Source organism: Panulirus ornatus, chromosome 14 (genome assembly GCF_036320965.1).
Source record: "Panulirus ornatus isolate Po-2019 chromosome 14, ASM3632096v1, whole genome shotgun sequence".
In the NCBI taxonomy this organism is placed as follows: Eukaryota; Metazoa; Arthropoda; class Malacostraca; order Decapoda; family Palinuridae; genus Panulirus; species Panulirus ornatus.
The window spans coordinates 53,777,754-53,795,215 of record NC_092237.1 but is presented as its reverse complement, the minus strand read 5'-3'; the positions used below and the strand labels follow the sequence as shown (position 1 = coordinate 53,795,215).

Sequence of the window (17,462 nt, the reverse complement as noted above, 5' to 3'; positions counted from 1 at the left end):
ATTAATTGTTTCGCGGAGAAAAAAAAGTGCGCACGCACGTAAGTACGCTTTTGTTTATCAAGAGGTTCATTACTTAACTGCAGAAAGGAGGCAGCGTATGAATAGTTGATGGAATGGAAACAGTGAAACAAAAGGCTGGAAGGGAGGCGAAAGACGTTATTGAAGGAGGGACGCGGAAAATAATTAGACGGAGGTTAGAGGGGGAGGTAGCTATGCGGCAGAAAGATGTGGAAAATGTCATAACCAGCAGTGTCCCGGTCGTCAAAAAGCTCTCATTCCCAAGTAAGTTTCCCTAAAACTAACTGAAAATAATAAGACTTGTTTCCAAGCGCGTTAAAGCTCACACCCGATGCAAACGCGTTAGGAATCGCACACCTTGTTTTAATATTCTAGTAATTATAGTGTTGATAATGATGATACTACTACTACTACTACTACTAATAATAATAATAATAATAATAAGAAGAAGAAGAAGAATTATAATTAAGATAATACGGTAAACACACAAATGAGGTACCAAATAAAGGGTGCAAGGTGACAATTTACGAGTGAAGACAATTGTGACAAAGAACATCTTCCATAGAAATTGGTATCGCGATTGTCTGGTATTGGTTCCTTAGATGTTTCTACGCGTGACTTTTGGAGCTAATTTGCAGTACGTGAAAGGGACGAAGCATTTCAAAAGCCTAGCCGGGACGAAACATTTATAAAGCATAACAGCCTAGCTTAACACAGTTCAGGAGTGTATGGCACATCCATGGAGGTTACAACATATAAATGAACCCATACAGTGTGGTGGGATCCTTGCCATGTGGTACTAGTAATCTTATCCAGGCTCCTTGGTGGCTGCCTATCGTTTCCCCTCGCCTGACCAGCACCCTATTGATTTTACGTTCCACCCACCGACGCGTTTTCTTGATATATATATATATATATATATATATATATATATATATATATATATATATATATATATATATATATATATATATATTTTTTTTTTTTTTTTTCTTTTATACCTCGTCGCTGTCTCCCGCGTTTGCGAGGTAGCGCAAGGAAACAGACGAAAGAAATGGCCCAACCCCCCCCATACACATGTACATACACACGTCCACACACGCAAATATACATACCTACACAGCTTTCCATGGTTTACCCCGGACGCTTCACATGCCTTGATTCAATCCACTGACAGCACGTCAACCCCTGTATACCACATCGCTCCAATTCACTCTATTCCTTGCCCTCCTTTCACCCTCCTGCATGTTCAGGCCCCGATCACACAAAATCCTTTTCACTCCATCTTTCCACCTCCAATTTGGTCTCCCTCTTCTCCTCGTTCCCTCCACCTCCGACACATATATCCTCTTGGTCAATCTTTCCTCACTCATTCTCTCCATGTGCCCAAACCATTTCAAAACACCCTCTTCTGCTCTCTCAACCACGCTCTTTTTATTTCCACACATCTCTCTTACCCTTACGTTACTTACTCGATCAAACCACCTCACACCACACATTGTCCTCAAACATCTCATTTCCAGCACATCCATCCTCCTGCGCACAACTCTATCCATAGCCCACGCCTCGCAACCATACAACATTGTTGGAACCACTATTCCTTCAAACATACCCATTTCTGCTTTCCGGGATAATGTTCTCGACTTCCACACATTTTTCAAGGCTCCCAAAATTTTCGCCCCCTCCCCCACCCTATGATCCACTTCCGCTTCCATGGTTCCATCCGCTGACAGATCCACTCCCAGATATCTAAAACACTTCACTTCCTCCAGTTTTTCTCCATTCAAACTCACCTCCCAATATATATATGGATGTTAATGTGCTGAGAGGTGCAACTGGAGGGATGTCTGATCATTATCTTGTGGAGGCTAAGGTGAAGATTAGTATGGGTTTTCAGAAAAGAGGAGTGAATGTTGGGGTGAAGAAGGTGGTGAGAGTAAGTGAGCTTGGGAAGGAGACCTGTGTGGGGAAGTACCAGGAGAGACTGTGTACAGAATGGAAAAAGGTGAGAACAATGGAAGTAAGGGGAGTGGGGGAGGAATGGGATGTATTTAGGGAATCAGTGATGGATTGCGCAAAAGATGCTTGTGGCATGAGAAGAGTGGGAGGTGGGCTGTTTAGAAAGGGTAGTGAGTGGTGGGATGAAGAAGTAAGAGTATTAGTGAAAGAGAAGAGAGAGGCATTTGGACGATTTTTGCAGGGAAAAAATGCAATTGAGTGGGAGAAGTATAAAAGAAAGAGACAGGAGGTCAAGAGAAAGGTGCAAGAGGTGAAAAAAAGGGCAAATGAGAGTTGGGGTGAGAGACTATCAGTAAATTTTAGGGAGAATAAAAAGATGTTCTGGAAGGAGGTAAATAGGGTGCGTAAGACAAGGGAGCAAATGGGAACTTCAGTGAAGGGCGTAAATGGGGAGGTGATAACAAGTAGTGGTGATGTGAGAAGGAGATGGAATGAGTATTTTGAAGGTTTGTTGAATGTGTCTGATGACAGAGTGGCAGATATAGGGTGTTTTGGACGAGGTGGTGTGCAAAGTGAGAGGGTTAGGGAAAATGATTTGGTAAACAGAGAAGAGGTAGTAAAAGCTTTGCGGAAGATGAAAGCCGGCAAGGCAGCAGGTTTGGATGGTATTGCAGTGGAATTTATTAAAAAAGGGGGTGACTGTATTGTTGACTGGTTGGTAAGGTTATTTAATGTATGTATGACTCATGGTGAGGTGCCTGAGGATTGGCGGAATGCGTGCATAGTGCCATTGTACAAAGGCAAAGGGGATAAGAGTGAGTGCTCAAATTACAGAGGTATAAGTTTGTTGAGTATTCCTGGTAAATTATATGGGAGGGTATTGATTGAGAGGGTGAAGGCATGTACAGAGCATCAGATTGGGGAAGAGCAGTGCGGTTTCAGAAGTGGTAGAGGATGTGTGGATCAGGTGTTTGCCTTGAAGAATGTATGTGAGAAATACTTAGAAAAGCAAATGGATTTGTATGTAGCATTTATGGATCTGGAGAAGGCATATGATAGAGTTGATAGAGATGCTCTGTGGAAGGTATTAAGAATATATGGTGTGGGAGGCAAGTTGTTAGAAGCAGTGAAAAGTTTTTATCGAGGATGTAAGGCATGTGTACGTGTAGGAAGAGAGGAAAGTGATTGGTTCTCAGTGAATGTAGGTTTGCGGCAGGGGTGTGTGATGTCTCCATGGTTGTTTAATTTGTTTATGGATGGGGTTGTTAGGGAGGTAAATGCAAGAGTCCTGGAAAGAGGGGCAAGTATGAAGTCTGTTGGGGATGAGAGAGCTTGGGAAGTGAGTCAGTTGTTGTTCGCTGATGATACAGCGCTGGTGGCTGATTCATGTGAGAAACTGCAGAAGCTGGTGACGGAGTTTGGTAAAGTGTGTGGAAGAAGAAAGTTAAGAGTAAATGTGAATAAGAGCAAGGTTATTAGGTACAGTAGGGTTGAGGGTCAAGTCAATTGGGAGGTGAGTTTGAATGGAGAAAAACTGGAGGAAGTGAAGTGTTTTAGATATCTGGGAGTGGATCTGTCAGCGGATGGAACCATGGAAGCGGAAGTGGATCATAGGGTGGGGGAGGGGGCGAAAATTTTGGGAGCCTTGAAAAATGTGTGGAAGTCGAGAACATTATCTCGGAAAGCAAAAATGGGTATGTTTGAAGGAATAGTGGTTCCAACAATGTTGTATGGTTGCGAGGCGTGGGCTATGGATAGAGTTGTGCGCAGGAGGATGGATGTGCTGGAAATGAGATGTTTGAGGACAATGTGTGGTGTGAGGTGGTTTGATCGAGTAAGTAACGTAAGGGTAAGAGAGATGTGTGGAAATAAAAAGAGCGTGGTTGAGAGAGCAGAAGAGGGTGTTTTGAAATGGTTTGGGCACATGGAGAGAATGAGTGAGGAAAGATTGACCAAGAGGATATATGTGTCGGAGGTGGAGGGAACGAGGAGAAGAGGGAGACCAAATTGGAGGTGGAAAGATGGAGTGAAAAAGATTTTGTGTGATCGGGGCCTGAACATGCAGGAGGGTGAAAGGAGGGCAAGGAATAGAGTGAATTGGAGCGATGTGGTATACAGGGGTTGACGTGCTGTCAGTGGATTGAATCAAGGCATGTGAAGCGTCTGGGGTAAACCATGGAAAGCTGTGTAGGTATGTATATTTGCGTGTGTGGACGTGTGTATGTACATGTGTATGGGGGGGGGGGGTTTGGGCCATTTCTTTCGTCTGTTTCCTTGCGCTACCTCGCAAACGCGGGAGACAGCGACAAAGTATAAAAAAAAAAAAAAAAAAAAAATATATATATATATATATATATATATATATATATATATATATATATATATATATATGACGTCCCTGAAACCAAAACCATTGCGGATGAAGGAAACAAGAGAAAATGAAGATAAGAATTGATAATGTGGTTTTAGTATATCATTATAATCATCATATTAAAATGAAAGTATTTCGTTCTCTATATCCTGCTGTATCATGGCTCCTTTCCTCCATCTTCAGTCGCTTCGTGTTAGTGGTCAGGACGGAGTAGCAGTGCTGCAGGATTCTGTACCACATCTTTTCTGACCTAGTTATTCCTGCTGTTGGTCTAATCTGTGCACTAGATCTCTCCCCGGCCCTATAGAAGTATATAATGCTCCCTCCTCCCCGTAGAAACACCTTCCTCGCCTCTCTTGATTATCCCACGCAGGTTGTGCAAACATCTATCAATAACTTTTGTTTAAGGGTTATCATGTAATGTTTGCTTCTCCCTAAAGGGCTATAGTTTACACGTCCGTGGGAAGACGTGCAAACGTCACTGGCGGCGGGGTACCCATTCTGGCAGGTGACGGTGTTCACGCCCGTGGCAAGTGCTACCGATATGCGTCCGTAGTAGGGTGTGGAGTATGCGTCCGTGGCAAGCGATGCAATACACATCCCGACACGGTGTTGCGCACGGTCTTTTCATGTGATAGTGTGCACATCCGTGGCAGATGGTTAGTGTACATCTAGGTGAAAGGTTATGGTGCACAGATCCGTGGAAAGTGATGGCGTTCGTATAAATGATAGATAGTGATGTACACATCCCTCCTGGAAAGTTAAGAATGAACCCCGGTAGCCAATAGGGAGGGCTGGAGTGATCTGGGGTGATGGTAACAGTGATAGTGGTGGAGGTAGGGATTTTCAGGGTAGTCAGCCAGCTGGGAGCCTTAACAAGACCTCTTTGTTTACGTCCTGATTGCTGGAGAAGGCCAAGGAATTGGTGAGAAGGTAAGGCCGCAGATTTAACGGTGACTGTAAAGTGAAATATGTCTTTCTTAGCTCCACCTTCCCTTTACCCCTTTCACTCTCTCTTACTCGTCGACCCACTCTCATTACCCGTGAAACGAGTTTCTCTCTCTCTCTCTCTCTCTCTCTCTCTCTCTCTCTCTCTCTCTCTCTCTCTCTCTCTCTCTCTCTCTCTCTCTCTCTCTCTCTCCTGGCGTTATTTGTCCTCACCATCTTGGGAGATTCCTCCTCAAACATTGATATTTTTACAACCATTCTCACCTACCTTTCACAGTCTGCCACAGGTCCCACCGCTATCGACCCAGACTCAGTCCTCTTCCAGAGGTAGTGTTCGTTAGCACATTATTCCCACTTGCATGGGGTTGCGTGCCTAGCCTTCGAAGCGGAGCGAGCCCGGGTCTATAAATTTCCACTCCTTACATAACCAGTTTAGGGGCCCTCCCTTACAGGTTTGGTCTTCGTTTTCTGTCGTGTGTCACTTTTGAGCTATGATGGTGATGTTATTACTGTAAACTTATTGTATAGCTACAGCTGAGTCAAGCTGATAAGGCATGTACACGTTTCTTATGTGCTTTTCTTTCCGAAAATGAACGTGATCCGCTTCGTCATGACGTCAAACTGTAGACGAAGCTGTAACAGTAGCGTTCGTTGTCAAGGGTAGCTTCCTTGCGGTAATCTAATGGCCCACGGGCAGCACAACGCCTTTTTAACATATAGTCCAATGGTGTTGCAACACTCTATATGCGTATGGTCACTGCTCTGTCAGGGGAGGTTGGGGGGATGGACTGACATTCGAAGAGTATGTCATGACCTTAAAAAAAAAAAAAAAAAGATACATCTTATGATTGAGAAATTAAGGAAATTTACTCTTATTTTATTATCAAGTAAAATCTTTTTGTAAATGTATATCGAATTCTTTATCACGTTGTAGTCTATAGGTATGATGGTGTGGTCTTTGATTTAATCCTTATGAGTCAGGTCAAAGGCCAAGCCATTCAAACTTCTATGGTCACACTGTTGAAGGGGTTAAGATTGTCTAATCAGGACATTTATTTCACTAATGATATACGGTGTTATGCCTGTATCGTTAGTACTGCCGTATTTTCCTTAAAAATTCTACGTTCATTTCGAAAAACTCGGGATTACATTAGTGAAATGTAAGATGTGACTATAGATTTATGTTACATTGTATAGTAACCCCAAAACTTCTGTGCCCAATAATTCGCATCACCACGGTTGCGAACGGTACCAACATCAATCATTCTTTTGACAAATGATAAGAATGAAATTAACGATGATTTTCAGTGAAAGTACTTGATTGTCTATGAAAAGAGTAGTCTGGCATCAAAAATGAGTAAAGATGAATGGATGGTGATGATACGCGATGATTTTTTTTAAAGGTGTTTAATGACGTGACGGTGTATTAATCTGGTAAAAAAAAATTATCACGATGATTAATCACTTTTAACACTGAGTTACGTGACATAGGGCGTACAAGTAGTTGCATTAGAAGATGCAGCGAGTTTAGCACAGTTGACACATCGGGACATTTTTCATGACATACAAGAAACCGTGTTTTACCTTTACTGAACTATGGTTGTGCTGGAATACAGTTACACAGATTGTACTAAATTTCACAAGCTAAACGGTGACAGTAATACATCACAGCTAAGGTGAAAGGTAAGATAGTCTAAGCAGAGAGGAGGAAAATGCATTGGTGATTTATGGTCAGGAACCTTAAGAGCCGTGAAGATAAAAGTGATAGGTAAGGTTAAGGTGGACACTTCAGCAGAAACTTAGAATACATTGACCCCCGCAAGGGCAAGGGAAACGGCGGCTAGGCTCCAAGCGTTGTGTGACGTTGGAGTGCCGAAAATACACATTGTTTTGAAAAACAAAAAGTGAAAAGGAATAAGTCCAAGAAAAACATTGTTTTGAAAAACAAAAAGAGGTATTTGAGACTGTGTATTGTTACTTAGGCACTTACTAGTGAAAAGGAATAAGTTCAAGAAAAGATAATAAGTAAAAAAAAAAATGGTGGAGCATGATTCTAAGAGCATTACTGATGCTTAGAGGAAACCCTTGTACGTGTGTAGGTGTGTGTATGTATTCGTTAGGATGTGTGCATTTAGAACTCGTTTCTCGTCATTACAAAGATCGTAGATCAGACAAGTTATTCTCGCTATGATAATGAAGTTTTAGTTTGTAACCTTTTCACAGATTATTTTTTCTCCCTACAGGAAGAAGCCAGGCTGGAGGACAAACGGAAGATGCGCTGGCCGAACGTGAATGAGCGATAACCTTATCCCACACTCTTAGAGTTTGTGAGTCACTGCTAATGATATGCTGTCTCCTCACGCCAGAATAGTGGAGGATGTGATTTCGATGTCTAGATAACCTGTTGCGGTGATGTAATCAAATAGTTGTATTTAGAGAACGACAATGGTTATTTCAGGGCGGATGTGAATATGGACTGTCCAAGTATTCATGTGACAAATGCATACTTACAACCCAATCTAGTGGCGTAAAACTTTGGAGTCATCAGTATCAAGAACAACTTAATCCGGTTACGAGAGCTACTTCATGCAGAGTTCGTTAGTTGTCATCCCAGGTGGCGAAAAGATTCGTCGTCAAAAACTTTAACAGACATTTTATCAGGAAAATAAGGAAGGGGTACCACTCTAAAAGCAATACGATTGCATCGTGAATCATACTTTGAGTAAGAGCTCGTCGTGAACCAAGTGTTTTGTGGGAAACAAAAATGGCAATCTTCATGTGTCTCATGAGTCGAATTGGTTAAGAATTATGAATTGGTTCGTTAGAAAACTGTCCTGGAACGCATCATCACTATCATCAGTAAAACACTAATGAATTGATACTGTCATTGATGAGATACCACAGTCCGCCACGTTTCCAACCAGCCGCCGTCAGATCACCTATAAGACACCAGCAGAGATGGAAACAATAAGAGGAGTGTCAGGGGAGAGAAAGCAGTGGCTGAGAAGCAATGAAACAAAATGTAAATAGAAAAACTTATCCAGTCGAGAAATAAGGTTAGGAAAGAGAGAGGAATCGTTATACTCGACTGACAGCAAGACAGGAGTTTACACGCTTACATCAAGAAAAGGGAAATGAGATACTGTACTCCGTAGAGACATAGGTATACAGATGGCTACCCTCTCTTGTAAGAAAAAGAAGGCATAAAATTTACTGAAGATTAAGAAATGAGACTGATACACCTCACTGAAAAGGAAGTTTTCACAAGAGGTACACCTGTGATTATTAATAAGAGCATTCGAAGATGAGAAGGCCGTACTCGAAGGCGACAGCATATCAGGCATCATAATTCAATGGGGCTAGAAATTCACCGACAAAAATGTTAAATCTGACAGGACATAGAATGCTACATCGACATTAGGATGGCATAACGACCCTAACAGAGTTCCACACCTCACACACACACTCAGATGGTACAGCATGTGTGTCTGTCAGCGACCGCTGCCAGGAATGACGGCGACACTGACAGTGGTGTTGTTGGCGATGATGGCTGTCGGCGAGCGGACACAGCACTTCCAAACTACGACCCAAGACCAAGATAGTCGGCCAACTTCACCTGGACGGACCGATGTACCTATCACAGCAGGAAGCCATACAGATTTGCCTTCTAGTGTTAACACACGAATGGGAGACTTCACTTACAATGAATGTTATGAGGATCACACTCAGCCTCGGGCAAATAAAAAGTCAGTTGTAATACGAGATTCCTTAAGTAATGAGAGCATTAGTCGAGAACAATATAGCGAGGCTGACGGTTTCTTTATGGAAAACAAGAGTTTCCCAACAATAGCTGGAGCAGCAGGTAGTACAAGTGATCACTGTGATGGAGACCAAAATGCTAGTGGTGAGGTCGGCAGTGGGGAGGAATGGCGGGAATGTCTGCAGTTAGCCTCGTCTGAGTTGGTACAAGTAGGCTTCCGACGTGCGGTGGCGCTAGGGCTGAAGCAGTGCGCCCAGCTCTGGTGCTCTCACGTGCAGGTGAGTGAGGAGCGGGAGCATTTGGATGGTGTTTATCACGTGGTGCAGCTAGGACATGTGGCCGAGCACCAGCACGTGTGCCTGCTCAACCTAACTAGGATGGTCGTGCTGCACCACTCATGGCCTATGTGTTCCAGCGACTTTATCTGCGCCACCAACCACTCCACCTTCGACATGTCTGCTTTGGACTGCATGCCACTACGGTGCCGAGTGGCGGAGACGTTGGTGCTGGTGTTCATGATGTTAGCTTCTACCTGCATTACCATCATGAGCTTCGTCATTATGGCTGTTATAGTCGTCTGTCCGCAATTCCATAAGCCCAAGTATTATCTAAGGTTTTCTCTTGCGGCAACGGATTTCCTCATAGGAATTGTGGTGTGTGGCCACGCTGCCTACAACCAGTGGGTGGGGCTGACAGAGATCCCTTCCGAAAGGTTCCCTTACTATGCCAACCTAAAGGCGAATCAACTGTTTCGTCATGTACCCAATTGCCTATGGGGTGTGTCGGACGTGTTCACACAGATTAGTGGCTTCTTTGTCACCTCCAACATGATCATCTCGCTCTACACTTTGTCCTTGATGAGTTTAGATCGGTACCTGTTGCTCACCAGGACGCACTACCGAGCCCTGGTCACCTCCAGCCGGGTCACTGCAGCCCTCGTCGTGTCTTGGTGTTGTAGCCTCCTCGTCCCGTCGCTTCACTTCATCTACAGACCCCAGATGCAGTACGACATCTGTGTCAATTACGACACGTCGCCACTAGACGTCCACATCATAAATAACGAGAGCAAGATCGCGACAGCGGACTACAAGGTGTACCTGAAGCACATAGTGCCCTTCGTTGTAACGCTGGTGGTGATAGGGCTTCCTATCGTCACACTTTTCGTATTTTCCTTCAGGGCTCTCCGTAAATATCACTCTTACACTCGTGAACGCTCCGTCCGCCAGGTCAAGTCTGCCCTTCAGCTGACGCAGAACCACTGTTCTCTATCACGGCAAGTCAGCTCCACCAGCCTAGCTTCCATAGTCAACCTCGGTGCCGTGCCCAAACTCCACCATCTCCATCCCCTTGTTGCACGGAAAGGGACTCCCGTTGGCTCTACCCCGCCTCCTTATAAGCTCAAATTTACCTTTAAGAAGAAAACAGAGAATGACGACGGGATTTGTGATCCCAAAATGAGTGGTTCGTCCACTCGGCTGCAGAAAGCGGGTGTCGACAACGCTACCGCCGATAGTCACACAACATCGCTGACAGGTAAGTTCCGCACAGGATTAAAAGCCTTTCTGAAAAGATTGTCAGTAATGTAGAGATGTGCAGGGAAGTTGGTGAAACTCCTTCCTTTAGCTGGCAAAATTTTGTGCATCCGAACCTTACCTTAGATAATCCAAAGTCCTTAATACGTTTCAGCTTATAATATTCTCTTGTATTTGTGCTTAAAACTTATTGACTCCCTGTTCTTCGTAGCCAACGGCCTTCACCGTGTCACTCACCTGCTGACTTACATGTCATGTTTTAGCTAACGTAGGTAAGGATAACCACGCAGTTTGAATTTTCCTTGACACGAAAAGTAGCAGAAAAAACATTTGTCCGAGTTGACAGATTTTCATAAAGCGCAAATTGTCATGGGACAGTAAGGAATAACATTTATAACAAAGTTCTTCCATTTTGTATCGGATCGCACCACCTAATGTTCATTTTTGAAAAGCAGAAAGGCAAAGGAGGTAACCATGGTCTCCGATAACAAGGCAATCTACGAAAACGTGTCATAATGCGCTTTACAGTACCTGAAAACTGTATGCAGATATTGTTCTTTTACTCTTGTGCTCTCTAGTATTCTAGGTATCAAATATTTACAAGGTTAATAATAATAATAATGACACTTGATTGAATGTACGAGAAAATGCGATCGTCAGTACATATATCCTAGATGGTGTCGTTGCGAGGTAGGAGTTGCAGTACTTGTATCCTAATGCGTTTCTCGTAAGGTAGGAGCTGCAAAGCTCCAGACGGTATCAAACTTTTTTTTTTTTCAGTTTTATTGCCATTCGTGCTTACTCTCGTTATCCTCGATCTTTACGCCTACACTCTATCAGCCCATTTCTTAATTCGAGGTTGTTATAGTTCCGTGAAGCGCTGTGCAGACTCGTGTAAAACGTACGGAACAATATCCATCGTCTCATAAATCACCGATGAGTGTTCTTGCTTCTTCCTCATAGGAACATCTCTTCCTTTATCACTCTCCACTATTTGAGAGTCGTAAACAGGACATTGTGCGCGCAGAATCAACAACTTTAGAAAGATTCCTTCCCTGGAAGCCCTGAAGACATGCATTATACAATTGTTAGTTCTTTTACGGAATTGTTCTTCAGATGCTTTTGTTTATCTGTTGTGTGGAGTCTGTTGTCACAATAAGTTTATTGAATCTACGTCTTTGCATGCTCGTTGTTGTTCTGTTTTGCTCTTGGAGGCTGTACTCGGCCACCATATTCATTGTGATGTACCCAGCAGGGATAGATGTGTTGAGGACATCCAGCGGGTCGGCAGCAGCTGAGGCGCCTGCGGAAGGTGAAGCAGCGAAGTCATGCGGGGTGTCTGTGCTGGGGGCGTTAGGCCTGCAGCGGGTCCTCGCCTCACATTCCAACACTCACCATGCTACCGCCACCATCCGACGACTCAGAGGGTCAGCTTCTTCACGTATACGTCAGAGAATCAGAACCAATTCAGACAGAATCCTTGTCATAATGAAATGGAGCAGACTTTTATAAAAACATAGTAAAATATCTAAAACTGTCCGTGTAAAGCATAATTCTAGTTCACAAGGCTTGCCTAATATTTACTTTTGGGAAGAGGCTCTTGCACTGTTTGTCCTTCAGTTTAAAATGAAAGGTGATAAACAATGTCAACTTTCTTCAAACCACCTAGATGTCTAACTGCACACTTCCAAAGGTAAAGAATCCTTGGGGAACTCACTGTTTTGAGTGGCAACCAAGTCAGATATGCATGTCTTGAATTTGCAGCAATTTCAAGTGGTAAAAGGCCATGCCATGCACAAGGCTCTTGAGAATCATGTTCCTGATATGTATCATGACCTCAGATACACTTTCATGCCCATGAGGATGATCAAATTTACTAGGTGGTATCCTAATGAATTACTCTGGAAGTGTTACAGTGGTGTGGCTGCTATTGTTGGTGGCTTGTGTATTGCAGTAGTGAGTCTGGAGGTGTATAAACTACAAGTATTGGAGTGGTGTGGCTGCTGTTGTAGTGACTACAAGTGTTACAGAAATGCGCGTGCGAGCGGAGAGCGAGTGACGGTGCGGGAGAGGGACCGAGAGATCACTTGCACCGTCCTGGTCAATGTGGCCGTCTTCGTCTTCGCCTGCTTCCCCCTACTGGGAGTCGGCTGCTGGATGATGTTCCTCTACTTCACGCAGCAGGTAGGTGGCTCATTATGACTTCTACTGAACGAGTCAGGTTGTTCCTGCATTTTGGACGCCAGGTCATTTGGTTCCTCCTCCTTCACACGGTAACTTGTTCCTTTATACTTTTTCAGCTGTTTTGTTGCAAGTCCCTTAATTTGCTAAAGCAAACTAGTGGTTCTCTTATCTTACTTGCTTTAGGAACATCGTCACTTTCCTTATCTACAAGATATACTATTTACACATTGTATTTTGATAAATAAAAAAGAAAATCCGTCATTGTCTTTCTCAGATATTTTTGTTTACATCATTGACTATGTGATTCTTAAACTTATTTCATTTAAGCCGTGACACACTAATTCAATATTTCTATTTGTAAAACCCTGTATATGTAATTATTTTATTCATAATTTCTCAATAGACTTAAGTCTACGCGATTTTCATTCCCTTATATACAATGGTATATCCCTGAGAATATGATTAACCTGTTTCCTTTTGTAGTTTAAAATTTCAATCTTAATTTTTTTCATATCATCCAAAAGATGCCTTTAAGTTCATACCTGGCCTCAAATTGTTTCTCGATTCATTTCCTCTAAACCGTTAAAGATGATGCTCTTCCATCACTTACAGCTTCTTATGGCATAAAAATATTCTTTTTTAATGTAATCTCGTTTTGTAACACTGTGTGGTTCTTTGAACTACTGCAAATCATCACACCCTTGGCTGTGACGAGCCATTTCACTTGCACTATAATGATTCCCAACAGTGACTCTTTCTGTGTTCCTGCAGGAGGCTATCAACAATCCCCCACCTCTGAAGCAGCTGTTGTTCGTCGCTCCTTGGCTTATGGCACTCAATAGCCTGTGGAACGCCGTGCTTCATCTCTCCTACAACCATAAGTTTCGCGCAGCCACCCGGCATATGATCTGGGCCACCTGCAGGAAGTTGTGGCACATCTGTACGAGACAGAACAGGTACCAGGAATAAATCCAGTGAAGTACTGGTGTTGAATAGGTGTCACGAGTCGACCTGTTGCAGTGGTAAGAGCAGGCAGGTGAGACAGATACCAGGAAAACAAAGTGAAGGGGTCAAAACAGGCTTGGGGAACAAATACCAGGAGAACCAAGGGCGTGAGTACCAGCAGGTACCTGGAGTGAACACGTCGCAGTATAAATACACATTATGTGGGAAGGCCGTCACGTGGGAATCAGTTACAGCAGTAAGCACAGATACAAGAAGTGAACTCTGTGCAGATGTAACACATGTTACACAGAGACTAAGAGTAAACGCATCGCAGGTGGGAAAGTACCTGAAGTAATTCCGTTTCATCAGTAACAACAAGGTAAACGAGATAAATACCAGACGTCAACAAACTTCGGTAGTAAGGAAAAGCAGATGGGACGCTTTTCTAGGACAGTCTCTCTGGGCAGCAACAAGAACGCTTTCCAAAGGTTATCCTAGCAAGAGATAAACTTGAGTACTGATGAGCAACGAACGAGATACACTATAGAGAGCCAAAACATTTGACTCGAAATTAGTACAAGTTCCACAAAATGGTGCAATATTTGCTTCTGGCAAATATACAAGGTTAGAAGAAACAGAGGCTGCGGAGCACACTTGAAAGTATGGCACTAAGATTTGTGAGTCAAGCTCCAAGGGTAAGTGTTGCTTAAGGCGATATCTCTCCCCTCCGGTGCAATAGCTTTAGTAAATGTAACTGTAGATCCTGTGTGGATGAGGATTGTGGTTTCTTCAAGGGATAAATGGAGCTTGATGAGGTATGACGCCCTAGGAAAGGGGTTACAATAGGCTAATTTACCCAGTATATTAAGAGATGTCCCTCACAGACCACTGGAGAATAAAAAAAAAGGGTGGTTTTCACATGTTCAGAGCTGAAATTTCTTAGATATAGGCTATGTGGTGTATACTTCATGTTCAATATGACACTTATTTGAATAAAGATTCACACACACTAATCTGCATCAGTCATGTGAAATGATAACTAAAAGGAATGTCTTTTGTCTGTTAAAACTATCCATAGTAAATGTTCTGTAGCTGGGTATGATGCACTATGTGTAGTAAAATGTTTATACAATATTACATACCTAAATTCATATAAGGGAATTATATATATTAGTATATCATGATATCTATAATGTGAATATGGTTTCAAAGATTATGTAATTGTGTGACTGAGTCTTGTATATTATAGCAGGACAACGCCTTTTTTGTGGTTGTACCACAGGTGAAAAATCACCTTCGACAAGGCAGCTTCACCGTCTTTTTGACGAAGGGAATAGAGTCTTATCGGTAAATTTCTCACTCCAAAGGATTCGATCATTTCCCTGCTAGAAGTAATGCAGCATTGGAACTGCAGAAGCTCTTGGAAAAGTTGGAAAAGAGGTCATGGAGTAACACCAGGACCCTCTCAAGATTTCCTGGGGCGATATATATATATATATATATATATATATATATATATATATATATATATATATATATATATATATTATCCCTGGGGATAGGGGAGAAAGAATACTTCCCACGTATTCCCTGCGTGTTGTAGAAGGCGACTAAAAGGGAAGGGAGCGGGGGGCTGGAAATCCTCCTCTTTTTTTTTTTTTTTTCAATTTTCCACAGGGACCTGCGGTTCCAAGGATGTGCAACTTCCAGTAGCTGGGAAATGATGAACTCCTTTGAAGTGAAAGGGTTTTGACGAGTCTGTACTCCTAGCCTAGACCAGGTACCCATTTATCGACCACCATCGAGGGAAGCATGAGCAGGTGGGTTGTCTATGGTGAAAAGTTCCGCTCCCAGAATTCGACTCTGTGCGGTCCCGTGTTTGAATTCATGGATAGTGACGTTAACCATCGCATTACTATATCGAAATGAGTTGCCTTTATGTATTTGCAATTCTTATCCAGTATTATTTGCTGGTATATATTTCACCTTGGATACCATTTCATATATTGTAAGCTTAGCAGAAAATTAAATCACTTTGCAAAGGCTGTGGTGTCCCAAGTATACTCAGTTACCCATGGAAAGGGGAGTTCTGATGTAGCCTTGATGTATTACAGACATCTGTAAATATTTGGTTCACTGTTAAATTCAATATTTACTTGTACCTGCCCAAGACTTACTGTTTGTACCTGTGTCGTGTTCATTGCAGATGTTTATGAAGCATCCATATATGTTCATAGCAGTAGTTCTTAATACTTATAACTTCATAAACATTAATGTATAATTGCTCTTCTCTGTGACCAAGTTGATGCCATTCAAAAATGCCAAACGTCTTTGTTCTAAACGATATTGATATAAATGTATGTCACAGTCACTGGTAATGCACTATACTTACAACAAAGATCTCCCAACAGCTGCTAGAATCAAGTTATACAAACATTCTCCTACATGATTTTACTAGAAACAAAACGCCTAGTTACAGAAATCTGATTATATTTTTATATAATTCTGCAAACTTTAGAACAGCTCCAGCGATCATCTGCAGTTTTATTGCTCTTAAATGATAATCGAACTCTTGACAACAAAAACCACGTACTTTTTATCTGCTTCTGACAGCAAATCTAGCCTCCAACTTGTTTTTCACGATAATCCCACCAGCTAGTACTATATATCACCTTAAATCTAGAAACCACACTCCCTACCATAAACATTGAATCAATATATCTCACGTCATCAACTTGATCACCCACCTCACCTTGAACCTGGTAACGTACATTCCTTTTCACAAACATGGCCATTGTAGAATCCATCATACATTTGGCCACAAACAAACCTCTTATCCTCTTAAGCACAACGACAAGACCCTTGAGTATGATGGCCTGGCCTATAACCTGACTATGCGTCAATTCAAAGATGCTACCATATCTTTGGGTCGTATAGTTGTGCTCTGGGTTTGACCATCCGCTTTGGCCGGCATCATAGCTCCAGACCTAACCACAAGCCTCCAACACCTCACTCGTTCAGCACCCAGCCGACACGTTCCTCGCCATATTCCTGTCCACCTACATGTATTTCGCCACATACTTGTCCTGCACTATAAACCTGGCCATCAGTTCCACGAAACATTCCTCTCTATATACCTGACTACCGACTATTATCTCATTTATACACCTAACTATCGATTCATCCTACATGTAACATATGAACACCAATTCATCCCGCACAAGAGACTTGAGCAAGAACTCAGTCCACGCCAAAATGTTACAATCTTGGCGACCAATTTGTCTGTTACTATAGCGTTATTGTTCTTGAGTATCTAAATTACCTATTCAAATTGGATATATGTCAAATATGTTTTTGAAAAAAAATAGCAAATGTACATTAGTCTTCAGAAACGAAAGGCCTTCCTAATTTATTTTCTTTTTGTCTGTACCTAATCAACGTAAAGTGATGGAATACCGAAGCTGATTTCATTGTAGAGAAAATTGTAATTTGATCAATTTATAATGATTTACTAATGGGAACTATTTCTAACCTCTAAACATCAACGTGACAAAAAAAAAAATCAAAAGTGAGTTTGTTTTTGGGATGGTAGGAGAACAATCTATCATCATGTGAGCCACAGTAATATCTCGCTAGCAAAGTTCGGCATTCTTTTTCCATTTTCCCCAGGTTGTGCAATGACATTTTTAGCAAATTTCACACTGTACCTTAGTAAATCAAATATATGTGATATAATAAATGTATA

At 42.3% G+C, this 17,462-nt stretch overlaps 1 protein-coding gene across 4 annotated transcripts in view; it reads left to right on the top strand.

Moving 5' to 3' along the window:
* LOC139753452 (uncharacterized) overlaps window positions 1-17,462 on the top strand; it is a 32,684-nt gene extending 15,222 nt beyond the window's left edge. The window contains exons 2-5 of one of the 4 annotated variants that reach the window (XM_071669976.1): window positions 7,540-10,589; window positions 11,841-12,015; window positions 12,619-12,772; window positions 13,544-17,462. In XM_071669976.1, the coding sequence (XP_071526077.1) occupies window positions 8,777-10,589; window positions 11,841-12,015; window positions 12,619-12,772; window positions 13,544-13,741 (2,340 nt within the window). In that variant the 5' untranslated portion in view covers window positions 7,540-8,776 and the 3' untranslated portion in view covers window positions 13,742-17,462. The other 3 variants (XM_071669977.1, XM_071669979.1, XM_071669978.1) reach the window with 3 other exon arrangements.